Raw genomic sequence first — 27,188 nt, forward strand, 5'->3', positions numbered from 1 at the left:
ATGTTAAACCAGTTTTGTTGTTGTTCCTTGATTTAGTCCAGATCATATATAATCAAATAAGCAGAGTAGTTTGAAAGAATAATAGATTTCTAATGAGAAATTATTGGAACTGTAACACTTCTACACTTTACAGGCAAGAAGGATCAATATTAAATTTTGAATAGAAAAGATAAAACCAAAAATTATGAGTATATTATATCTCTTTTCCAGAGTTACATGGGCTTAACTCCCTAATTACCAACGAAAGGCCTCATTCTCTCTAGCACTCCTTCTTCTGCAAGCATGGTGTTGCCATCTGCATCCTCTGTTTTTCTGTTTGTTTGTTTGTTTTGTTTGTTGTTGTTGCTGTTTGTTTTTTGTTTTTTTTGGTTTTTGGTTTTGGTTTTTGTAGCACCATGGACTGCAATGAAGATAGAAAGAAACAAAATGGTATTTGGATTCCACCTACAGAATATTTTATATTTCTTTTATTCCCAGTGAAACAAAGCAACCATCGTTAGTTAAGCACAGGCTGTGCAGACAAGTCAACAGGCACATGCCTGGATAGTGATAGCATATGGAGCAGATCGTGGTCCAACCAACTGAAGGCTTCTGAAGAATCATCAATGAGGCTTCTAAGCATGAACAAAAATAAAGCCATTTTCACATCTTCAGATTATTAAATGCAGAACAAACCTTTCTCTTCCCCAACTGATTTTTTTTCTTATTAAAAAAGTTATAGCACAGAAAGAACATTTGTTTCATATTTTATTGAATTTCATTTATATTAAATTAAAAATATATTTCTGACAGATTCATGTAACAAAAAGGCAGAACAGTTTTCAAATTGTTCAGCTGGGATGATCAGTACGGAATGAGGCAAAGCAGCTCGCATTCTATACTTGCTTTGTGCACGCACAATTCTTTCCCAAGAGTCAAAAGAGGATCCTTGAGAACTACCTCAAAAAGCCTAATTACATCCATTTAAAATACATTTTCTCCCTCATCCTCAATAATAACAGAAAGTAGGGGAAGGAGGGAAAAGAAGCTTAAAGATTGGAGGAGAAGAAAGAATCGGGAAATTATACTAAAAATATACCTAACATTAAAAAAGTTAGTATGTGTTAAGTGCATAATCCTTCATAGGTAAAATAGAAAAAAAATGAAAATAACATTTCACCACACACAATTGGCATATCCTATTGTGTAAGCGAGTGCAGAGGTTGGACACATCACAATAGTGCTGAACACAGAATCACAGGTAATGTCAAAATGATAACTTCCAACCGAAAGAGAAACAATCACAAGCCAATTACTTATATACAAATCAACCCTAAAGACAATTATGTTCCAAAGAAAGATGTTCATCAAAGAAAATCAAAGCAACATTATCCTTATTTACAAATGCAGCTAGCCATGTCTTTAACAAGCTATAAAAATACTATTCACATTTTCAAACATACAGTAGTATTTTTTGTTTGTTTGTTTCAAAAAAGGCAGCTAACTTTGAATGCTGGGATTTAAATGAAACATGGATGGCTTACCAGCAAGCTATTATTATTATTATTTTTTTTACATCCCTGTCCTTTGATGATTCTTCAGAGGAACAAGGGCTTGTTTTCTGTTTATATGTCAAGAAAATAAGGAAACGAACACATTTCTGCCTTTTCTGCAAATTGACTTCCTTTACCACCCAAACTGATCTCAGCCAACTACTGTGATGCGTACATGAGATGAATTTTTAAAAAATTTAACGTGACCTAGTTTTGTGCATGTGCCATGAATGATCTTGCACATTAATCTCATTTACATTTGATCTCATTTACTAATGATACTCAGCGAGAGATGATCAAGCAGCCAGAGCATGTGGAGACATACTCTTGGTGTGTAGCAATGGAGGCCATGTTGCTTACACATGATGAGATGTACACAGGCCAGCCAGGAAGGTGTGCATTCAAAGTTAGCTGCCCCTTGCACAGCTGCTCAGTTTAATAGTCGACCCATTTTAACAGCTTATTTACCAGTTTATGCTACATGTTTCAAAGTACCTTACTTGAAAAGAACGGCTTACATATATCTACAGTTAGAAAGGAACTTTCATAGCTGATTACCAGAGTAATTCCATAAGGGTTCTTGGAGCGCTATGGTAGCTGTTTCTTCACTCCCCACTCCCAGCCCCTGAGAGATCCAAAACTATACAGGGAGATGACTCTCACATTAAGGAAAAGGACACAACCCCTCCATTAACTGAAAAACACTGGAAATGATACTTGAACATCAGGTTTCTGTCAATAGAGAAGGAGTGTGGTTTGCTTTTCTTCAAAAGGGCAACAGGCCTGGGGAAAACATAACATATCAGGAATAAAAATAGCAGTAAAGACAAAGTGATTTGGACAAATTGGACTATTGCCTACAGATGCAAAAGCTTGTTTTCTTGTACTAGTCTATCTATACAAATATAAACACTTTAAGTGGCATGGGGAAAACACACTAAAGTATTAAAAGAAAAATTTCCTCCTAAAGTAGAGAAAGTGTAGATAGAGTTCTGTCAGTCAACACGGACTTTCATTACAGTGAAATGGTGCTTATTATAAGTGTGTTAGATAGATGGATGTTCCAACAAAAGTCACAGGAGGTTTTTACAGGTGAATTGCCTGTTCCTTTCTGGTAATAAAATTCTTCATTTGGAAAAAAACCAAAAACTCTAGCAGCTGTAAAATATTTATATCAGAAATAAAATAAGGTGATCAAAGTAAATAAGTTAGTTGGCAGCAATAACTTAGTTTAATATATATACATAAAAACTATATATACACATATATAGTTTTCATGGAAAGATTAATGTAAGATCGAGAAGTGTATGTACATACAATGTGAGTCTTGAGATACATTACAGAGCTAACTAATCTTAAAATCCTACAGAGAAGCCCACAGTGATAGAATTAATTGTCATGAATAAACAATTCTCATACCGTAAATAAGTTTTTTGTGCTGTGTTTTATTTAAGAAGCAATTTAAATACCTTCTAGAGTGGTTGGATATTTTAATGGAAAAAAAATCAGGCATTTGAAGGCAAAGGCTAGGTCAGTGTTTCAAAGGAGGATGTGGTCCTTAGAGATCCACTATGGCTTAAGAAAGCGATAGCCCAGGAAAGCCACTTGGAACTTGAGATAGTAAAAGCATGGGAAAGGCTTTGTGAGAGTTGGGGGTAGGAAAGTAAAGATTCCATTTTCCTCTAAAGTTCAGAGGGAAATAAAATTTTCTATTTGTGACCAGGTGATCCCTTCCTTGCAAGGTTGACTTTCAAGTTATTTCTTTCCAAGGAAGGCCTGTGGATGTTCCCTTGATATTGGAGCTTATATAGTCTTTACAGCCTGTGAGTCTAGAAGCATTTTCCTGTGCCCAATCTCTTAGCCAAAACTGAGGTCAGACACACCATACACTTTTGTCTCTTGACTAAACGAGTGGGACTTGAACAGAGAGAGTCTGAAATTCTTACCATTTTATAGAGTTCTATTTCATGAAGTAAACAACCAGTCTCTGGTTGTTTGAAGGTTTGATATATACAAACACAAGGGCACTGGGTCTGATAAAATGCCCTCATCTTCATGTTTGTAACAGCACAGAGAACACCTTCGAAGGCATCTCTGGGATTAGAAGAAAAAAAAAAGTGTTGATTCAGAAATCATAAGTACTGGCCTCATCTTAGTGTCAACAAGAAGAAGGTCTCAACTGTCAAAGATCTTCTAAAATTATGTCTGATTCACACTCATATGCATATAGCATTTGGTCTTGAACAGATGGTCAACAGGAGATGAGATCCTGCCCTTGTGTGTCTGCAGGAGAGTAATATTGTCCTTCAGACACAGAGAGGCACAACCCAGTTCTCTTCCCATGATATATGCAGTAGAAATTGGTTTGTCTGGCTTTTTAGCTCTGCTCTACAATTTCCTATTTGCCCCATAACAAATAAACAGTTAAAAATCAAGAGTCCAAAGAACACCAATAGAATAGTTAAAAATGTTTGCTTTAGCATCTATTTATCAAAAAAAAAGTGGTAATGGGTTTCATATTAGTTATATCAGCAAGGTAGTAGGAAAAGAAAGGCCACTTCAAAAATTAAATATTTTGCTCACTTTCTAAATTACTGTCAAATACTCAAATTTTTTGCAACCATAAAAGGCAATAGACTCTTTTTTTACTTCTGTTATTCATTTTAAAGATCTCTTAAATCCTCCTGTGGTTTATTTGCATGCTAAACCCTTCAATGTGATGTCTGCAAACCAGAATCCCCAAATATAGCATCTCTTTATACTAAATAAATTAAAATGTAATGAAGGAATAAGAGAACACGGGAAAATCAACCTTAGTGCCTTAAAGAAAGTTTTTACAATTGAAACCTCACCATACCTACTACCTGCTAAGTCCAACCAACAAACATTTTAAATGGGAAACTTATTTTTAATCTACTATGCAAAATCCATCCTATATTTTCAAATCCTGAACTTTATTTTGTTATTTTATGCTCCATGGCTAGTTTTCTAGTTTGATTTGCTTATTACTATTGAAAGCATTTAACATTTGATAACCTAGCTAATTCTATCTCTTATAGCATTGCCATGATTGTGTCCAGTTTTACACATGCTTTTGAGGTCACCATTTTTATTACCGTACGAACTACATGTACTAGGTAAATAATCAACAATTACAGATGGACAACAAATTCCAGTTTTTAAATAAATGTTCAGAGGATCTTGTATTTACAACTCTGTATCAGGCATAGGCAAAACCACTTTTGTATACTCTTTCTAGTTTTGACACCTCAGGAAGTACACTATCCCACTAGCTCCCTCTATTCATGAAGCCTCATATCCCTCTACTGACTTTTCTCCACCATTGACAATATGTGTCATCCTCCAAAGGCATAGCACATGAGCGTGTTGCACTTAAAAATCCCCCATATTTTCTTTCAAGATAGAGCCTATCAGCCATTCTTCCTGACCTATGAAAAGCAAACTCTTACTTAGTAAGACTTACAGTTTTAGTTTTTTGTTTTTAGTAGTTTGCAATTTGCATTGCTTTCGTACTCTTTCAAGAATGATTCTAGAGAGAGTGAACCATATCCTTACCTGCGCTGCTAATGTAATTCAGAAAACAGGGACTAGGTTTGTTATCAACCTTGCTTGAGTAGCAGCAGTTTGGTGACTCTAGACTTGCCCTGACTTAGGGGACATCGTTTTTCATCTGCTCAAGAATGGTGTCTTTTAAGTGGCTATTCCACTGAAAAATATTGTTAGGCCTGAAATTAGGATTTCCCAAGATAAGCTTGTGTGTTACAATTTGATGATTAAAAAATATATATAGTCAGCTCAATTTCCCATTTATTTTACTCCGTTTTACAAATGGATTCTGCATATTTGGATTGGTGCTGCTCAGTTCTGGGACCTGATATTCCACAGCAATCTGTAGGCTTTAATTAGTGTCTTAGAATTTCATTTTACTGGGTTAAACAAGTAATTCTCTTGAGCAAATGAATGTGCATCCTCCCTGATTCCTGCTTGTTGTCCCTTTAATACACTCTTTGGATAATTTCCTCCCTAGAATTTAGGGCCTAGATAGTCAAATATAAGTAGACATGAAATACCAGAACAACTGAAATCAAGTACATATTAAAAAGTCGTAAAAAAGGAATGATAAAAATGGCACCTTGGGTCATTCTCACTTAGACCTACATCTATCTCTAGGGGAAGATGGGTGGAACTGCAAATCCTGTGCTTTTAGGGAAGGAAAAGGCAGCCCTCAGTGGCTACATTTACATCGCATTAACAGCTAAAAGATTATCTCTTTTTCTTTTACTAATGAAATAATTCTGCTGTCTTTATCCCACTAGAAGCCATACAAATATTATAAATGAAAAGAAAATGTCCTTATAGCATTCCAAAGGTGCTGACAGTAATGGTTAGGGATAGATGTATTTACTAACAAAAGCTTACTTTAACTCTTCATAGGAAATAGGTACTTATATAAGGTCCCTTATCTTTGTAGATGCCTCTGAATTGGATTAGGGAGCTTTGGGCTTTAAGGCTGAGGCCCCTCGATCATTCTAGATCTGGTAAATTTATGGTTAAACTTCTCTAGAGAGGATCTCACAGACCCTCTGCTGTCTCTACCTCTCACTTTCAGTTTGCCACCCTTTTCTTTGCTGAAGAGAGCAAACCTAACTCTTCCCAGGAGTTTGACCTGGTTTCCTGTTAACACTCCAGATAAGTCAGTTTACCAGTGATGCAATGCTCCTGTGGTTCACTTTGTGTCTGGATAAGAACACAGAAGTGATTATATTTGTCATCTTCAATAGTTTGAAGGATGTTTACATTACAACCTGATGACTTCTCAGAACTTTTACAAAAAGTTCTATGAAGCCATTCACAAAATAACTAATGCAATCTGATTTCTTGGACTCGTGGAGAAATAAGAATGTCACAGCAAATAAATCTAGACTGTTAAAATTTGAAGTCAGGGATGGTTTCACTTATTTGGACATACCCCACCCCCAACCCACACATACTTTCAGTAGACTTTAAATATCGATCAAATAAATCTAGATTTGGCTGCATGAGTTTTTATGCATAGGTAGAAACATAAACTTTCTTGAAATTTTTTCTTCCTTAAGTACACTCTGTTTTACCAAGAAGATTTTAATCTAATTGATTATTATTATTATTATTTGGCTAGTGAATCTAATGGTCTCTTAACACATTAACAGTAGAAAGAAATGTTTAAAAACCTCAATGATTTGCAGGATAATTTTATAGAAAAGAGGGATGTATTAAATTTCCTTATTTCCTAGAGATTCATTTGTCATTGTCCTCATCACTAATCTTAACACTATAGGTGTTCTTTCAAAATTAAGCCTAACATAGGGACCTACAACCTGCACATAGTATGGTAGTATATGAAGAGACAGTCATTACATAACTTATTAAAAGATTAATATATTGGACAATAAAATAATTGCATGAGAAGGGTTTTCATGTTTATTTACAACTTTTAACTCAAGTGTGGACCTATTCATAGGCTTCAAATGTTGATGGTTTACTTCTAATTATAACAACTTAGGCGTGAAGAGTTAAGTCACCTTCTAGTCCATATAAACAGAATCTCATTCTAGAAATTCCATAGAATTCAAGCCAGTCCTTAACTTGCATTCCTTCACACAGAGCGTACAAACTTAAGAGACTTCCTTACACAGCAAATGTCACAGAGTATGAAGTTAATGTGCTGGCCCTCTCATCCCAATCCCTGGGTACTGTTCCAAAGCCCTAATTGGCTTGGTTTGCTATTTCCACAGTCTGTATTTATCTTAGATCCTTTTGTTCTTTTTTTTTTTTAAAAAAGAAGTATTTAAATTAGTTAATCTGCTGGTTGCTTCCATATTGCTTCATTCAACAATTCAAAGTGGAGTTCAGAAAAAGCACAAATAAAATTATAGCTTAAGTGCAAACTACTTTTCTGAGTACCTTTCATGTAGACGTACCCAATCCAGTGTTTCTTCCACTGCATGGATCCCCCATGGGACCACCCCTGAAAGTATCAGTAGTTTTGTGAACCACACAGAACTGTTTCTTAGCATCCCTTCCACTCTTAAGATTCTCACTGCCTGTCACTGACAATCATTTGGGGGGAGAAGAAAATGGTAAAGAGTGAAACAAAAGGGAAGACAAAACTTGCAAGTGTAAAATGTGAGATCTAGATTTGATGCTATTTTTACTAGTATCTTGGCTTTCTCTTCTAATTTTAAGGACTGAATGATTTAAAATAACAATCTCTACATCATATAATATTATTTTTGTTTGAACTCTGTCAAGAAGCTTTTTTATGTAAATATCTTTACAACTAGAAACTGAAGCCAGAATGGGGAGCAACTAATATAAAAGAATAGGCCAAATCAAACCAAAATTGAAAAAAAGAACACAGAGATGCCTTCCAAGCATAATTACTAGTTATAACTATAATGGAGATTTAAAAATTACAAAAGCTGGGTTGGCCATTCTTACTTGCCAAGAAAGAAACTATTGGAGAAAGAAATTGGCTTCTCAATCTCACTTACGATCAAATGACGTCCAAACGCTCGTCTTTTTGTCCTAATGGAAGCCGTAGTATGATTTCAGGGATGCTGAATATGCACAAGACTATGGCTACAGATGGGAACAGAGTCTGGACTTTCGACCACCAGCATAGATAGATTAAAGGGTGGTGGGGACAGGGGGAGAAGGAGGGAGAGAGTGTGTGCAAAGAGAAGAAAGATGGGGCTCTTTGACAGCAGGCAGTATTGCCTTATACTTCCTAGACCTTCTCTAGCTTTGACACTCTGTTAACCAACCCATATGAAGAAACGAAGAAACAGTGTGTGTATCCCTGTCTTTCTCTTTCAGTCTTTCCTTCTAATATTCAAGTTAGGTAAGCACAGAACTATCATTGCATCTCTACTGCTTCCACTTGGAAGTGTCAAAACTACTGGCCTTGGGAGAAGAAGGAAGACCACCAGAGAAAGAGGAGGGGGAAGGGAAATGGAGTGGGTGTGTGTTTCTCCACCTAACACTCTAGCCAAGCTCACACCACAGTATTCCGGTGTCTGTAGGGCGGAGGGGGCAGCATAGTGCCAGGCTTCAGCGAGAACTCCGAGAGGTACTCAGGATTCTCTGCCACAATGGGGCGGATCCGTCCATTCTGTTTATAAAAATATTTTGTGCTGTATTCCTGCAGGTAGTCTGGGTGCTGAAGGGTGCTCCGGGGTGGCAGGCTGTGGTTCCAGTAGTCGGGGTTGTCAAATGCTTTCTTGGCTTTCTCTGGCACAGACAGTACACTGTTTTTCATGTACTCTGCACTCCCCAAGGCATTGGCGAAGGTGTTGAGGTATAGAGGCTCATTCACGTATTCATCCTCCGCCTTGGGTGGACCGCTGGAAGCACTGTGATACTCCGGATTATCTAAAGCTTGAAGATCTCCATTCTTCCTTCGGGACACAAAAGGGTTCTCTTCCACAGGATTCAGATATTCTGAAATAATACAAAGATACTACTTTCGGAAATCTACTTTCAGAAAATCATTAATCAGAATAAAGTTAAAAGCAGTGGTTAACTTCTTTAGAACAAGAGAGCCATGAATTTGTTTTCATAGATTCTCAAACAAAACGAAGCAAAACATATCAAAATGAAGATTGTATAGTCATGCGGAAAAATGGGTGAGCTCAAATGAAACAAAATGGTGACAGAAAAGTTAACAAAATAAGGTATGACAAAGTCAAAGAGCAGAATCCCTATCTTTTAAAAATGTTCTTCTCTTCTAAATGCACCCAAATGTTTCCTTTTATTGGGGCTGTTAGGATTGAATACCTATTGAATGTGGTTAAATGCTTGCAAATTTTACTAAGGGCCCAAGTTTGGTTCCCAGGATCAATACTAGAACACTGATAACTACCTATAACTCTAGCTCCAGGGGCTCTAATGCCCTCTTCTGGTCTCCAGGAGTACTAGTATACATGTGACATAAACACAGACATGAACACACACACACACACACATTAACGCACAGACGTAAGCATGAATACATATAAAAACAAACTAAAATTTTTCCAAAATATCCTTTATACAGAAATTTTCATTTATGATTATCTATCTATCTATCTATCTATCTATCTATCTATCTATCTATCATCTATTTATTCTATCATCTATCTATGTTTATATGCCTATCTATCTCTATGTATCTATCTACCATCTATTCTGGGCTAAATTCATCAAAACAATCATTATACAATGTTAGGTGATTTAGGAATCAGTAGCTTGTGTTTTATAAACAGTGAACAAAGTCATATAAAGATGATATCCTAGGATTTCTCACAGTCTTAATATATGGCTTCTAATGATAATGACAGACATCATCCTGATCTCTACTTTTAATATCAACTATGCCTCTTCTCCATTTGTGGTACTGATAGCTTAGAAGGAAAGAGGAATTTTTTGTTTGCTTGTTTGATTTTAAAACTGAAATGATATTTAACCTGGGCGTTTAATCTTTCTGTGTTTATTAATTCACAAACTAACAAGCTATCTTCAAGATTGTGGTATGTGTAAGTATATACAGAATCAAAAACAAAAACAAAACCAAAAACATGCCAGGCATTGTCGCACACGCCTTTAATCCCAGTACTTGGGAGGCAGAGGCAGGCGAATTTCTAAGTTCGAGGCCAGCCTGGTCTACAAAGTGAGCTCCAGGACAGTCAAAGCTATACAGAGAAACCATGTCTAAAAAAAAAAACCCAAAACAACAACAATAACAACAACCACCAACAACAACAACAACAAAAAACAAAAAACAAAACAAAAACAGAATCAAATTTAATTTTTGAACATCATACTCAAAAATCACAATTTTCTGTGATAAGCCTAGTTTCTTTTTTCTTTTTAATTCTGGAGTCTAAATCTACGTTCTCTTGTGTGCTAAGAAAGCAGTCTACAGTGATTCACACCTCTAACCCTAAGCTAAAAGAGTGAAATTGCATGTTTTAAATAAATCAACTCTTTTTTATTGGCATCAAAAGCTTTGGTCCTTTGCCAGTAACACCTGTCTTTCCAACCTCCATAGTAACTTCAACATAGCAGTGGTTCTGAGGCCCTATAACATTATAATAGCTCATTCAACTATTGCAATAAAGATGGGGTTAGGTTGTCATTTCTCAGGCTTCTTTGTCTTATACATCACTTGAGGATTTTGTTAGAAACCCAATTTCTTGTTCAGGTGAATCTTGGGATTAGCACTATTTAAAGAAGTACTTAGGCACATAGATGCCGTTGATTCAGGAAACTATTCTATAGTTATAGTAGCCTGGGCCTTTTCTATTATAGATCTCAAATGTCACCATTCCCCCTGGATGAAGCTTGGTTTCTACATCCTGCTTGTTTGATGGCAGTGATCATTGAACACAATCACTTCAGAACATTCAGCTTGTACCTTGTTTGGGCTTGTCATGCATTGGAGTCATGTAGCCTTCTTCATCCAGTTCTCCTCGAGGATTCCGTTCTGGGGCGAACACTGTGGGATCAGCACTATACCTCTGAGTGCTACTGTCCTCTTGGACATGGGGTGCCACTGGCTTTCGTAGGGTACCATTACAGCAGGAGTCATCAAACATCTCAGCCGTTGCACCCTGAGCTACTGGAGCCTCTGGTATGGTGCTGGTTGTGGCTCTGTAGGGCATGGGCATTCCTTGTTGTGTAGCAAAGCCCCCATCTTGGTACACAAACTGATTCTGTTAAAATAGTAGAAACACATTGGGAGAATCAACTGGTAGGAAAAATTGTAAAAGAAACTTGAATGCTATTATACAAAAAGATACCAAGCACATTGTCTTGCAAATTTAGTAATTAATTATTTTTGTTTTTCTAGGGGCTAATGAAGTTGAGGTAAATACTAGAGACATTTGAAATTCTATTATTTTCTCTGTGCATGTATGTGTGAAGGTGGTTATAAATGCATGTGGAGGTCAGAGGTCAATGCTGGGTGTTTTCCTTTATAGCAGTGTTTCTCAACCTTAACACAGCTTTTCATGTTGTGATGACCCCCAACCATAAAATTATTTTCCTTGGTGCTTCTTAGTTATAATTTTGCTACTTGACATGTGCTCTCAAAAGGGTCGTGACCCACAGGTTGCAAACCATGGCTTTATAGCCTCTACCTTAATTCTTGAGACAGTTTCTCGCTGTACCTGAAGCTCCTCAATTTGTCTAGACAGGTTGGTCAGCAAGCCCTAAGGATCTCATGTCTGTAACTTCCCTGTGCTGAAATGCCAATTTCTAACTCTTTGTGCCCTGACTTCTTTTCCTTAATAGGTCAAAATTGTGGAGCAATAATTTGAAATTTTAATTTTTAATATCACCAAGTAACTCGAGTGTGATCTAATAAAAAAGGTTGTGTGTTCTTCTTCTACAGTTGCCTAATTTTGTTATTAAAAACTCAAAGTAAAATGTTAAAACAAATGGTCTTAATTGCAGAAGTACAATGAAGTGTTGTGAATGATGATCCAGCAATGCTACCCTCTGGTCTGTAGTTACTGTGACTTTGAGTGTCCAGTCCCTACCAAAAAGACAGTCATTGAGACTCAGACTTTGCAGCACATGGCCTGTTAGTCATGAGACTGAAGATAAGATCTTCACCTCAAAACATAATCCATGAACTGGGTGAATTCTTCCAATAACTACTGAAAGTGCCTGTTGCTGTATGTTATCTTAGTTTCAGTTATCACCCAAGTTACAGACATCTAAGACATCTACACAGGCAGCTTACACGACCTACAGCCAGTTCTTGACTCACTGTTGGCAAAGGCAAAATGAGGAAATTATAGGAAGACAAGAGAAGAAATGTGGTTAAGAGAGAAGACCTAAACTCCTAAAGGATGAAGGCCGATTGTGAGATACTTACTCCCGACATGGGGGTGTAGGCAGGAGGAGGGCTGTGTCCAATTTCACTCTAATAGGAAAGAAAAATGGAATGATGGATATAATAAGAGGCAACATGGATGGAAAAAAAAAGAAAGGAGAAAGAAAAGATACGATTTGCATGAGCCAAAGGGGAAAGGCGCAACAGTGATTTTTCTTTTTTTCCTAAATAGTCAAACTGTGTTCATTCTCACTACAAGCAAGCAAATTAAAAAGCCAATTCTACCCTGAGACAAAGAAAGTCATATTGAAAAAGTAACTTTTAATGATTTAAAAAAAAACTAAGGCTGACATGGAAATCATCATTTTTTTTAACTAACCCTAGAAGACTGGGGTTGGGGCTGGGGAGAGCTAGGAATAAGGAAACTATGTTTTAAAAGAAAGGATAGTTTGTTTTTTCACATGTCAAAAGACCAAAGCAGCTCCCTGCTATTTAAATCTTCACAAGATGCCAGTTTGTGTTCATACAAGAAATCAAAAATAGGAGGGGGGGTTATAAGGAGATTGAAGGTGGATTCCAATTAAAAAAAAATTTTTTTTATCAAGTCACATTTATTTTCATCATTTCAATGATGGCCATTCAGTCTCTCCTTAGAAACAAACCACATAGTATTTTATCTTCCACCTTACTTTTTATAAAGTAAGAAACAGAAGAAAATTAAAAAAAATAATTCTTGACTGGAAATATACATTCTATTCCTTATATATAGGTAGACTTATAATGAGGTTTTGGCTTAAAATGATATTTTTATAGTTTAATATTCTATGATTCAGGCTATATACAAGTGGAGGCAAAATACAACAAACTGTTGAGGACAGTTTCTTAGAAAGAGAAAGAGGAGACGTCTGCTCCTTAATATGGAAATATACTCATATATATTCACCCATTATTAAACACACTAACTGAGAACTGCCTTCTCTGGAAGAATTTCTCTGCTTTTCTGGTACTAAGCACAATAAATAAAGCTGCCTTTATGAGCCGGCTCTCTACATCTAATCCTAACCCAACCCAACAGAGATGACTAAAAATGCCTCCCAGCCACCTATGCCATTTATATGAAACATCTAAACCAAATATCATCTCACATCAATGTTCCTACAATGTAGAGATTCATAAAGCAATCTTGGGTGATTGTTTCTATGAATAATAAATATTTAATGTAAATCAATAGCAATTGAATAATACAATTTCACTTAACCAATGATGCTTGCCAGACTGATCAAAGAACAAGTCTTATAATGAATTTACAATGCATTTCACCCTATAGTTAAGACCACATGGAGAATAAAGGATTATTTCCTTCTCTAGTCACACACAGAATGAGTATGTCTGCCTTGTTTCACTTAGGATAAAATCACTAGGCCCATCTATGTTTTTGCAAATGACAAGCTCTCACCTATTTTTCTCCTTAAGCAATATCTGTATATATATATATACACATACATATATATATATATGCCTGTATGTCTGTGTGTATGTATATATATATGTATATATATTCTGGCTTCTTTCAGCAAAGTACGGGCATTTATGTTATTTTTATAGATATATTTAACATTCAATTCATAGGACTTGTTACTATACTATATACGTATGATTTTTGTCCTGTTAGAAATTTTAGGCTCCAGGTCTAATCATTCATATTCAGTTGTAAAATATCTCATATCCCCTTCTTTATCCCTGGTCACTATATTCTTCTTCAGAATGACAAATTATGGTCTGCACTATTATATAAATATAGACTCTATATAGAATGTAAGAATATGTCAGCTAATAAGGATTCTGAAGTCAAGCAATCTCATGTCAAAGATGTCCATTAAAGATAGCTTTTTAATGCTTATCTGTTCTCTAACCATTATAAGTATGGGCAGATCTTGCTGTCCTTTATAAAGACAGAAAATCAATTCTACTTGTTCATAATATTTGAGAAAGAAATACTTTATACAGTTCAGTAATTTGTAAAATTGAGGAGTTTTAAAAAATAAAATATGGGATCTGTCCATATCAGGCGGCTTTCAACACATATCAGTGTTATAACATTACAAACCCCAGACTTATCATCAATCACTGATTAGTATTAAACAAATATTTATTAAATATTCATGATAAAAATCACTGGTCACTGTTACAGATGTTGGAAATACTACAGCATACTAGAAGAGATATGGACACAGATGAGTCTTTTGTGATGTATACAGCTCTATCAGATATTGCCTGAGATTCTGGAAGTAGAATCAATCAAACACTAAAGAATCATGCTGCTGGCATGAATTCACAGGAGAAAGAAGGAAAAGTGTTCAAAAATAATAGTAATTACCTGTGTTCCTTTGACTTCTTACTTGGCAAAAATGCCTGTTCTGGCTAATGCTCAATTTGGATCACAGCTAAAGCTAGAGTTGATTGTGCATTTTGTGTGTGTGTGTGTGTGTGTGTGTATGTGTGTGTGTGTGTGTGTGTGTGTATGTGTGTGTGTGTGTGTGTGTGTGTGTATAACTTGAAAAATGAATGATCAAAGGACTAACTCACAAACCATTCTTAGTCAGGAAACAGTCCATTATCTATCTTCATTTTCAGGAAGTTGTGAAGGTGGTATATTGCTAATAACTGGATTTTTGCAGTTAGCCTGCTCTGAGAGAAGAAGGGAGGCTCTGTCTCATCGAATGCATCTCCTGTTCCTGCTTTGACAATTCTCCCATCAAGAACCTGCCAGCTCCCTCTCTGGACACACTGCCAAACAGCACCACAGTAATAGCAAGTCTTCATGCCCCCCCTCCCCCCCTCCCCCCGCCTCCGGTTTTCAGACTTTAAAATGGAAACAAATTCTACACAAAACCCTTAACGTGCATTGTTTTTAGGGTTACTGGCTGCTTTTTATGTTTCTGTTTCCATTTTTCTTTCCCTTTGCTTTTTTATCTGGTTTCCACGATAAAAGGCACCTCATTCATTTCCCCGTGGAAGGGCAACGCAGCTCCAAGGGAACATCTGTGAGGCCAATTAGCTGGGCTGGAAATGTGATATAATTGTTGTTTAAATATATTTAAATTACATGTTAATCACTATGTCATAATTTATGGGCTTTGAAAATAACTTTTTATACTTCAGAGCCAAGCCAGCTTTTACTTGCTTTTGCTGTTTTTAGTTTGCAACAAGAGCGTCTCTTTCCCCCTCTTTCTTAAATTCCCTGCACTCGAGGCGCTGAACTTTTAATATTGGAAAGAATGACAGCTGCAAGTAAATTGGATGAGTGAAAATTAAGATCCCCACCACAGCCAGAATGAGCTGCCGTGACCTTAGAGTCCTGAGCAGAACAAAGCCGGGCTCTCAGTTAAAAGGCTTTGTTTTCACATTGAGCCACTTTCTGCTGTCCATCAAAGTCTGGCTTTGTGGATCTTTGGGAGGCAGCACCAGGTGCACTCATTCAATTAGCTGGTGAGAGGATTTACTGTCAGCAGGACAGAGATAGAGATGGGTTAGAGCCGGTGGGTGATATGGAGTGTGTTCATGGTGGGGCGATTAGTAAGGGTGATGGATAGAGGAAGTTTAATGTCGTGTCCCTGTCCCTGGGACATGGTATGATTGACTTGAACCCAAATACCATAGGTTACAGAGAAGGCAAGTCTTAGCAAGTGCAGAAAATGTAGTGTTTGATGCACTTTTCAATTCCTCAAAATTCGCCTTACAGTTGCATGATACCTATTTGAACCTTTATCTGATTACATCACACCAATGTATGTTCTTAGAAAACAAAAATAATACATATTTAAATAACTGCCTAGCATCTATCTCAATTAAGCATGCACTTAATGAGCTTTTATCTTCAAATAATTATAATTTTTGACAGCAAGTATAACAAACTATAGCAATTTCAAGAGCCAAGAGTATAGATCCTGCTATCTGAAAATGTGTCTGTAAGACATCGTTAATCCATCAGCACTAATTTATTGCCTAGACACTTCCACATAGTAACTATTATGGATTTTCAACCTTTTATCCTCTAGGGCATGCAAGCTTAACAGTCTGGTGGGCATTTCCACTTTTTCACAGGTCAGATATCAACTCAGAGAAAGTGTTTTTGCATTGTCTGCAATTCCTGACATACAGCTGTAACACTCAGCCTTCCTTGCAAGTCCACGTACTTGGGGAAAGCCTTCTAAAATGTACCCATATGGGAGAGGCTTACTGATATTTCAACTGCTGAATTAATCAGTCTAGTTATCTGTGATTTTAGGTATACATATATATTCTATTGTCATCTACTACATATCTATACATTTATTTACCTATTTATTATTTAGCATCCATTTATTATCTATATACCACCAGTCTATGATCGATAGATCAAGTACTTACTACCTATCATTTTATTACTATAGTGTCTCCAAATAATTTATAAGATATAATAAATTATAAGATATAACTTTAAAATGTTCATTACTAAATGAATCAATCCAGTAAAACTGAAAATTTCACACCATCCCCTTTCGCTTTGTGTCATTGCTCCAGGAACTATTACATAAGGCAGTTTAAAAATATTATTAATACAGTCAAAAATGAAAGGGCATGAAGAAAAAATTTACATTGGAGTCAACATTTCTTAGCTTTTTCACAAGGTAAAGAACAAGGTATGTTCCATCTCTCTTAAGATTAGTAATCATTTAGAGATTTTCTCTTTGCCATCATGTCAGTGCTAATTCTGTTTGTCTGTTTGATGTTGTATTTTGCATCTTGACTATGTCAAGTAAGATTTTGTGTGCAGGCTCCATTTTTAGTGTGGTGGGTAATTCCTAGGTACTGGGGACTTTAAGAGGTTAAGACCTGTGGGAAGTTTATCTTTGTTCTTGATTCTTCTGAGATCCATCAATTAGTTCTTGCAAGAAAAGTTATTATTAAAAGAGCAAGGTGGATTCTCCTCTTGCTCTTTCTTCTGGTCTGATCATGTAATCTCTCCCTGTTGCACATACTCCACCACTGTGGTGATCTGCCATGATCGAATGCAGCAATTGTTGCTCAAACAGAGCTTGGTTCATAGTGACTTGTCTTTTAAAATTGTCAGCTAACTTGCCTCATCTAAGTTACCTAACCTCAGATCTTTTCTAACAGTGGTGAGAATGAATAAAATTATTTATAATAATCCTTTTCCTAGCTTTCTCCTCACTTCCTCGTTCCCCCTTTACCTCTCTCCTTCCTCCCCCTTTTCCTTCCTTCCTTCCTTTCTTCCTTCCTTCCTTCCCCTTTCTTCTGTTTTTATTTCTAGACAAAGGTTGCAATGATGAACTGTTTTCTCAATAGCTACTAGCTTATGCAAATACAAAAGTGCTAGCTGGTTTAGGATAAACTGATGATACTGTCAGTTCACACAGTAGGAGAGGCCCACTGAACCCACTCAACCATTTTCTCTTATAACATTGCTCATGTTAGCTTAGGTTTTTTTTTTTTTTTTTTGCTTTATTTTCACACATGAATATGTTTATTGGCAAATATGATTCATTAAACCACATAGGAGCCCCACTTACTAATACATATTTATGGTTTTTAAAGTTATCTTATTTGATTGCAAGATAACAGACTATGAAATGTTCGGCCTTCTTTTTAGCTACATTACAAAGCATTATATATATATATATATATATATATGCATATACATATGTATGTATATATAAAAACTACAATTGCAGTATTTGCATCACTAGAATATATGCAGGAGAATGTAAAAATATATGGAAGACATGGATTATCTTAAAAGTAGAATAGGATAAGTAATAGAGTTACTGGAACTGCAAATGTTATAATGCTTGTTTTGGCATGTCAATTCCATTCCTTGTTCTAAATGATAACTGTTGGCAGCACACAAGCATTTCCACTCAGCCCAGACAATGATTTCCTTGCTGTGTTCACATCATTTCAATGTCAACCACATTGGAAATACCTCCAGTTATGCTGGCTTCTGCAACGTGTTTGCCAGATAAAAAGTGAATTTGTAACAATGGTTCATTCACCTGCCTACTGCTCTTTAAGCTACCAGGTGGCACAGCTGTGGCTGTGTGTAAAAAGGTTTCTCTAGGTCCACCTGGAATTAGGACAGCTGCTTCCTGGGAGCCGATCTGAATAATGTACAGCGGCTACTCCAAGAGAGCTCCTGACAGAGCAAACAGTGCATGGCTGTCCCACTAGCCCAGAGCAAACACCACTTACATTTCATAGAAACAGGCTGGTATTTACAACGGATCTGAGCAAAATGAATATCAGATTGAAGGCAGTACCCCAAGAGAAAAATACTTTCCCTAAGACCTACTTGTTCACAGAAGTCCGAACAGTTCGTTCTCTCTCTCTCTCTCTCTCTCTCTCTCTCTCTCTCTCTCTCTCTCTCTCTCTCTCTCTCTCTCTCTCTCTCTCCTACATATAAAATGTGAGATGAAAAAATGTTCAAAGCATTCCTGCAGTTATTCATGGAATAGCCACTCTGGAATTTCCTGGAATTCACGGGGAAAAAATAGACCAATATTTCTTACTTCTAAAGTCAACTATATTGGTCAGGATGAGGGATATAATAATTTCCTTTCAAGTTCTAAAACAGTTAACATTTTTGTCTTTCAATAATAAAAAGAAATAAACCAAAAATAAAGCAGACCTAAAATAAACTAGACAGCATAATTTAAGTCTGACATGGATGCCAGCGGTGACACACTCACACACGCTATTTTCTGCCAGGGTTATAGAGAGAGCAAGTTATGTTCCTGGAGATCAGATGGCTACTAACTAACAAGAAAATTTCAATGAGTCTGAGTAGAAAAACAACTTTTACAACTCAATTTAGGGAATAAACAGTCTACCTGATCCTTAGATCATACTTGAGTCAGAGGTGGAGTCAGCTGGGACTCCAGAGATGACAAGGTCCTCACCATTCGTTTTCTCACCAAGGTTGGTTACTCAATTTTAGGTTCATGAAACCTTTGTCAGTCTATGAAAGGCTTCTAAGCTCATCTATCTTTGACTTCTGTATGAAGTATGACTATATTGTCCACCCATTCCAAGTACACTGTTATGGGCCTCTTGCAGTTATGAACATCTTATTTGCCCTGTTCAGGGACTCAGCTTCTCTGTCAAAAAGAATCTGTTTGCTTTTTCAATTAATGCCTAAGAGTTTCTTAAACTAGGGTTCCTGTTTCATGGTGGACCTACTTTTAGATAACACTGGACTATTGGCTGCTAATTCCCACATTATTATCTGCAACTGACCTGTATCTCCATTGAATTATCCTATAGCATTTCCAAAATTGTAATCCCTAGCAGAAATGGCCATTTCCTCACAAATCAAATCTATTTGTCTCTTCAGTTAATGATTGATATTCATCACAACTCATCCATTTTTGCAAATCAGATATCTCAATGTTTTCTTAGATTTCTCCTCTACCTTACTCCTCAGATTTGAGCATCTATTTTTAAAAATGTCTTCTAACCGCTAAATCCAGACACTTTCTTCATCTTTCTATTGTGGTTAAAGAGACAGATAATTTACCATCTTAATCATTACTTGGGGGTAAAGGAAAGTATTATTACTTGTAGCAGGGGAACTGGGTAAGCCAGAATTCACTAGAGAAGCCTGGCATTGTAATAATCTTAATTATGTTATCCTTTGTTGACTAGAGCACTGTAATAACATTCTTGCTGATCTTGTTTTAGGCATTCTTTTCACATCAGTTACTTTGTGTGTTTGCAAAACTGCAACCACTCCTCTTGCCCCCAGGTTAAATGAAATTCCATTGTGTCGGCATTGAAGGCCATTGGTAATTGCAATCATTGCCAATTTTCCAACCTTCCCTTTCCAACACCCCTCACACAAGCCTCCATCTAAATAAAGTAGCAAATCAGCAGATCTCTACAGATCACTTCTCTTTCCCTCAAGTATCTCTCCAGATTCTATTCTCTTTATCTTTCTGGCTAGCTTCTTTGTCTTGATTTCATATTAGCCACATGGGAACTTATCTTTATCCTGATTACATTTATTTTTTGATTCATCAAATATTTACCAAGAAATCATTATTTGTCTCAGGGAATAACTTATCAACTGTATTCCAGCTTTCCTTTGTATGGATTTTATTTTTGTTTCTTTGTTTTGCAATGTGATGGTTGGCTTTAACTGTTGAGTAGAGAGAGAGGGAGGGAGGGGAAGAGAGAGAGAAAGAGAGAGAGAGAGAGAGAGAGAGAGTATCACCAAGGAAGCAGCTCAGTCAGGGATTGTCTAGATGAGTTTGGTCTTAGGATGAAGAGCTGCTCATTGTGCATATATCATTCCCCTGGCAGAAAAAAAAATGAACTAAGTACTAGCATGCATGTATTAATTCATTACCCTGAGATCTTGACTACAGATGTGGTTTAACTGGGTTTTTTTTTAATTTCCTACCCCCTTAATTGGCCCACAATAATTAACTATAAATTGGAATTGTAAGTTAAGCATACCCTTTCTCCCTTAAGTAACTTTTGCCAGGATATTTTATCACAGCAACTGGAAAGGAAATGAACATAAGCTCTAAGTTCATTTAGAAGAGGATGTGCGCTAATGTTTTATTTATAACACGGTACTCAGTACAGAACCAGGAGAATGGCCAGATGAAGATATACTAGACATCAGTTAACAACATAGGAAGAGGTGACTGGAAAGGAAGGCACATAAACACAAATGTATACATGATTCTGGTGAAACATAATCTCAAGTACAGTGTCGTGATTGAATGACTATTGAGCTCCTAGGCTCATATGTTTTGGTGCTTGGTCTCCAGTTTGTAGAACTTCTTGGGAAGGTATATTGATGAGGCCAGGCTTTGAAGTTTCTAAAGCCAATACCATTTCCAGTTAGCTCTCTTTGCCTTCTGCTTGTAGATCAGATGAAAGCTTTCAGCTACTGTTCAAGCACCGTGCCTGCCTGCTGTTGACATGCTCACCGCCATGATGGTCATGGACTATAACTCTCTGGAACCATGAGCCCCCAGTTAAATGCTTTCTTTTATAAACTGATTTGGTTATGGTGTTTTTTCACAGCAATAGAAAATAACTAACACAGATACCACTTATTCAGTCATGTGTTATTTAAAACACCTTTGAAATCAGAAGTTTCACATATACTATAGTTAATTCTAAATAGCCAATTGGCCAGTTGAATCCACAGATACATCATGATAATATCCCATTCAGCACATTTACTGTTACTAAAATAATTGTTTAAAACTTTCACTCTAATAGCAAAAACAAAATATTCTTGCTATGTGGCAAGAAAAGAGATAATAACACTTCCTAAGGCACCTTTATATTTCTGAGTGAATTGGAGACATAGGAAACTCAGGTTTTATTACCAAAGGATATGCATTGTTAATTAAGAATAACAGGGAAGACAGACAGTGAGGATAAAGAGGCTATCAGTAGATATAAAATAATCCTGTCTCTGTAATTTCCACACAACTAACATTTCCACACTATGGTGCATATTTTACATGTTAAGTATTTATATCTTATATTTTAAGTAATATATAGGTATATATACATCTATATATTATCATGGTTGGATAGTATATAGGATATTTGATGCAAGCCAATAAAACTATAGTGTGTGCTTCAAGTAAGGGACTTGACTAGCTGCAAAAGAAGAGTGCTTACCTACGGAAAGCATTGATGCTGAAGAACCTCACCACCAGCCAAGAGCCTTTCCCCAAACTTGGTGTGCTTATCTGCACAATAGGATTAATAATTTCCTATCTGGTTGGTTTTCTATATTCATGTACATCTCAAATTTGCATGAACAAGTTAAGTGATAGCATAGAAGGGTGAAACCAGTATGGATTTTTTTTTTCTGAAATAAAAGAAAATTGAGCCGAGTGCTGGATTTTCTTATGTATCACACATACAAAAATCATACTAGGTGATGCAGAACAGATGAATATACATTTTTGTAGATGAGGGTGAAAGTACTTATACCGATTGGCACAAGGTTATGTGACAGGGGCAGCTGCTATCATCATTGTCGTCATTAGCAGCAGCGTTATTAAGGTGCTTCTTCTTGGTGGTGGAAACCATTTGTAGTGTATTTAAGTCTACTTTTCATTGTATAGTTTTGATAGATTCACATAGTTATATGATGAATTTTCTACTACTCATCCCCTCTCATGCCTCTCCCTCTCTCACTGAAGTCCCCCATTTGCTCACATGCCTTTCTTTTGGTATGTGGCCCACTAAATACAAAGTTTGTTACATAGACATGAAGGGAGGTCATTTGCTGGTGTCAAGGTAACTTATCAGCAGCTGTGCCATCGAGGAGAATGACAGCCTCCATTCCTACAGCCATTAATTTCCAATAGTCTCTGAGGTAGGGATGGGGCCTCATTGTTTCCTTTCCAGCTCAGATCACATGTGAATGGGCCTGACTTTGTGCGATTCTTGTGCAGATGACTACAGCTTCAGTGAGTTCAGGAGGGGTAGGGATTACTTTTCAAATAAACAAACAAACAAACAAATAAATAAATAAATAAATAAATAAATAAATAAATAAATAAAGTCTCAATCACAAATATCACTTGAAAGAACTTTTAAAATATTTGGAATATTGATATAAATAAAGTAGTGATAAGTCACTGAAGCCGACTGCACATTGAGTAATCCATCATTTAGTGTCATTGAAATATATTCACTTAAAAGCTAAACATGTTTTGTTTCTCACGGTGCACACATATGGGTGAGAGTCCTTAAATTTTCTGGCCATGTGAACACAAGGAAGTGTGTATTTGATGACTAACACCAACATGCTTTACAAACTAAAATAATGTAACAGGGTGATCTAACAGTTGAGACTATAATAAGCAGAAATCAATTCTTTACTAAATTTTCCCCCTTTTGTATGATAAGGGCCAGAGTCGGTAGAACCCATTCACTAGAAATTCCCACTTCTGTAGAGAGCATATTGGCTATCATTTTTTTTTGAATCACTTCTACTGAACAGCTGAAAGCACGCAGACAGATTCTTAATGAGATATGTCTCAGAACTCACACTGAAACATTGTCAACAGTCCAAGGAGAAGTCGGTAGCACTGCACAAATGTTTGGATGGAATTTTTCTTCCATGTGAGTGCCAGTCTTTTCAGAGAACTGACACTTTGAAAAACACAGAGACATAGATGATAGATAGATAGATAGATAGATAGATAGATAGATAGATAGATAGATAGACAGACAGACAGATAGATGATAGATAGTAGATAGTAGATAGATATTTAATAAATATTAGATAGATATATAGATGATAGATAAACACACACACACACAGAATACCATGTAGGGTTTGTGTCTGTGTCTTATTGAAAAACAATTTTTATTGGTTACTTTGTGATAAAATTAAGATCGGAAGCATTTAAAAGTTCAATTAACATTTTTTAAGAAAGTTAAAACTTAGAAAGTAGCCAATTCATAGAGCAGCACTGGAATTTGTGACATTGCTATAATCTGATAAAAAGCTGGCGTTGGAAAAGCTAGAAAAGGCATTAGGTACTTTTCATACATATAGCTTTACCCCATCCTTTCTACTAGTGACTAGGAACAGCCCGCAAGTGCCTACCAGATAAAGTAAGCTCCTAGAATATTTCCTAGCCACTTTTTGAAAGCATATAATTAGCATAAATACTATCTATAATCCATTTTTTATGGCTGTTGTTTCTTCAGATGGGGTATCTCTCTAAAGTCCAGGCTATTCTGTAAACTGCTCTATAACCCAGACTTGCCTTAAACTTATGACTCTCCTGACTTTGTCTTCTGAGTTCTGAGATTATAGTCAAGTACTACCTACAATACTTGGCTTTATTTATCTTATATTAAGGGAAGATTTAAGGCCAGATATAGATATCTTGGAAAAAAGAAAATATTAACACTTAGTCTATGAATAAAATCGCATAGTAGGTTATTGCCTTTCTTGATAAATATTGATGAAATTTAACTAATGTATTTACCTCATCATGATTATATTTGAGACAAGTTCCTTAAATAGATTAACTAACCAGTTATGTCAGTATATCTTTTATCCAGTTTCTTCTATTGGTATCTAAACAGCAACAATAAATAAAAAATAACAAGTAGTTCAACTTGGGATGGATAAATTTAGATGTCCTTGTCCAAAGTAACACATAGAAGAGAGGATTTTGATCATTTCTGTGAGTTATCTATAAAATGCCTATTTAATGGTGACCTAGGTTCAAGTGAAAGCAATTAGAATAGATATTAGCAACTGGCCACAGTTTTGGAGATTCTACTGTCTGGGGTCTTCCAGAATCAAACTGGTTGCCAATTATGCAGGAGGAGATCTGTCTGAGAGAGCACGGCACAAATCCAGCCTGTAAATTATTTGCTCTGCAACACCTTTATATGCTCCTGCCTGGAAATTCTGACCAAGAGAAGAGCAAAAGCAAGCAGTAAGATCATCCAGAACATAAGTCAGGTGAGCACTCATAAAATGTTTATCAGCCCACAAATAAAATTTTAAAATGTGCAGGACCATGCTGTCTCCAGGAGGGAGGAAGGAAATGTTATAAATAAAGGGTTCTTTGTTATTATATTAAACTTCCAGAGTCCACGCCATCCATCTTGAGCTTCTAAATATCAGATGTCTGAAAGGAAGTGCTCAGTAACATGTGATTTGAAAACAGATGCACATTAATTCTCTCTAGACTTTTCCCCTGGTTTTCACATTCTTTTGACCCACAGGGGTTTTACCCTTAAGCAGGAATGCTGAGGCTTTCAGCTCTTCAATGAGAAGATCTTCCCAGGGCTCTGTAATAACCGAGACTCCAGTTCCCATGGCTTGATGATTTCATTAAGTTTGCAACAGAAACGGTGAAAATTTTGTATTCTTTTCCTTCTTAAAAACAAATCTTTATTTTTATCTGTGCATGTGTGCAGCACCCGCTGTGCACATGCCACATATGTGTGGTAGTCTGTAGAAACCAGAGTTGTCTGAAGCTAGAGCTACTGTCTTTTATGAGCCACTCCATCAGGATGCTGGGAAATAAACTCATATTATATCCTTGGAAAGAGGAGCAAGTATTCTTAACCACTGAGCTATCTCCCCAGACTGATATCTTTTATTTAGACTTTACTCAAAAACTCAAGAGCGTCTGTTTATAGAAAACCCAGATTTGTGGACTCCCTGTTTATGGAAATGTTTGCTGCATTTGTGCCTTAGCGATCTCACATGTCTTTTGGTAGCCACCTTGCACATACAGGGCCTTCCTTGCCTACTCTCTCTAGTGGAGAACATTTATTCTATGATTTTTCTGAGCCAGTATCAAGATTTTAGATCACAGCTTTCCAAAATCACTCCAATCCCTTCCCATTATGAGTCTTATGTTAACTTACTCTATCACAGGCCATTACCCACCTGAGTATTCTCTACAGTCTTTGGAAGCAATGTCCTATCAGGATTGCTCATGTCTACTCACAAGAGCACAGTCATTTCTGGATAAGTGCCAGTGTTTTGGAGTGTTCTTCATGACTTTGAAAGGATCTCAGTTACACTTTAAGTATCACATGATTATCACCTGAACAGCACCGAAACTCCCATTATGAATGTGAAGAAAAATAATTTCTTTCTCTGACCATAGTCTTTTGCTTCACCACCATACCTTTCTCAAAGTTTATCATTTCCTTTGCATCCCTTTCAGGATATCAGTTTCTAGATCTCTTACATTTTCTGGTATGTGCCTTGAATGAATGTAAATTTGGATTGCAATCTTGAGTTACTTACTACATATTATCAGATGTATCACAAGCTATTCACAATCTGAATCTTAAAATATTTTAAACCTAAAATGAGGTAAAGATGTTTTATGTTCATGTTAGCAGTATACTTTGTAAGAATGTATGTAAATAACCTAGCATATTATTCTGCCCATAATAAGAACACAGCACTCATATTTATGTAAGTACATAAAAGTAAGTAGGTAGATCATTTAACATCTGATTAATTACTGTGTTGATCCTCCAGGTAGCCTTTATTTCTTACTACTTCTGTACTGATTTTTTAAAATTTTATTTATAACTGATGTACATTCTCACCTTTGCTTTCTCTTGTCTTCTCTCATTTGTTCACAGTTCCTATACTGGGGCAGAAGCATTACACATCCAAGGAGAAACCTCTACAATGCCATATTTTCCATCTTGAGGAGTCCTTAAGTTTACTGGATCTTTATTAGTCTGTTTCATTGTCTCAACACAGCGCTTATTCAAGCCCTAGTCACAATTCTCCTCAAAACATGCTTGCACACTCTGTTCTTTGCGTAGCCTTTCTCTTTATTAAGAGTGTCTATGGACTGACTGGTGGTCTCTTAGTGTCTCTCAATTTAATCTGAAAATTACAATAAAACAGAAAACCTGTTATTGTAAGTAGACTAAAATCATTCCCAAGAGACAATTAATTTCTTTGTTAAAACACTTTAAATCCTGAGTGTTTGAGTAGTTAGTAGATAATTTAACATACGGGTCCAAGCCTTCAGATGAGAAGGGAAATTCCAATATGTGATGCAAAGGGCAATTTGAATCTGTAAGGAAATAGAGTCGACCCAGGCAGACAATGAAGAGAAGGAGTTGAATAGGAGTCTGTATTCTCTACAATGTGATCTCTCAACCTAGTCCATCCTTTCTGTCTTCAATCATATCTATCAATTCACAAAGTCTTAGTGTGAATT

At 36.4% G+C, this 27,188-nt stretch overlaps 1 protein-coding gene across 4 annotated transcripts in view; it reads right to left on the minus strand.

Moving 5' to 3' along the window:
• Window positions 1-432: 432 nt before the first annotated feature.
• Window positions 433-27,188, minus strand: part of Erbb4 (erb-b2 receptor tyrosine kinase 4) — a 1,076,693-nt gene continuing 1,049,937 nt past the window's right edge. For 2 of the 4 annotated variants that reach the window (XM_006495692.4, XM_006495693.4), the window contains exons 26-28: window positions 12,457-12,504; window positions 10,990-11,287; window positions 433-9,035 (exon numbers count right to left, since the gene is read on the minus strand). In XM_006495692.4, the coding sequence (XP_006495755.1) occupies window positions 8,590-9,035; window positions 10,990-11,287; window positions 12,457-12,504 (792 nt within the window). In that variant the 3' untranslated portion in view covers window positions 433-8,589. The remainder of the gene's footprint in view (window positions 9,036-10,989; window positions 11,288-12,456; window positions 12,505-27,188) is intronic. The other 2 variants (NM_010154.2, XM_006495694.4) reach the window with 2 other exon arrangements.

Source organism: Mus musculus, chromosome 1 (genome assembly GCF_000001635.26).
Source record: "Mus musculus strain C57BL/6J chromosome 1, GRCm38.p6 C57BL/6J".
In the NCBI taxonomy this organism is placed as follows: domain Eukaryota; kingdom Metazoa; phylum Chordata; class Mammalia; order Rodentia; family Muridae; genus Mus; species Mus musculus.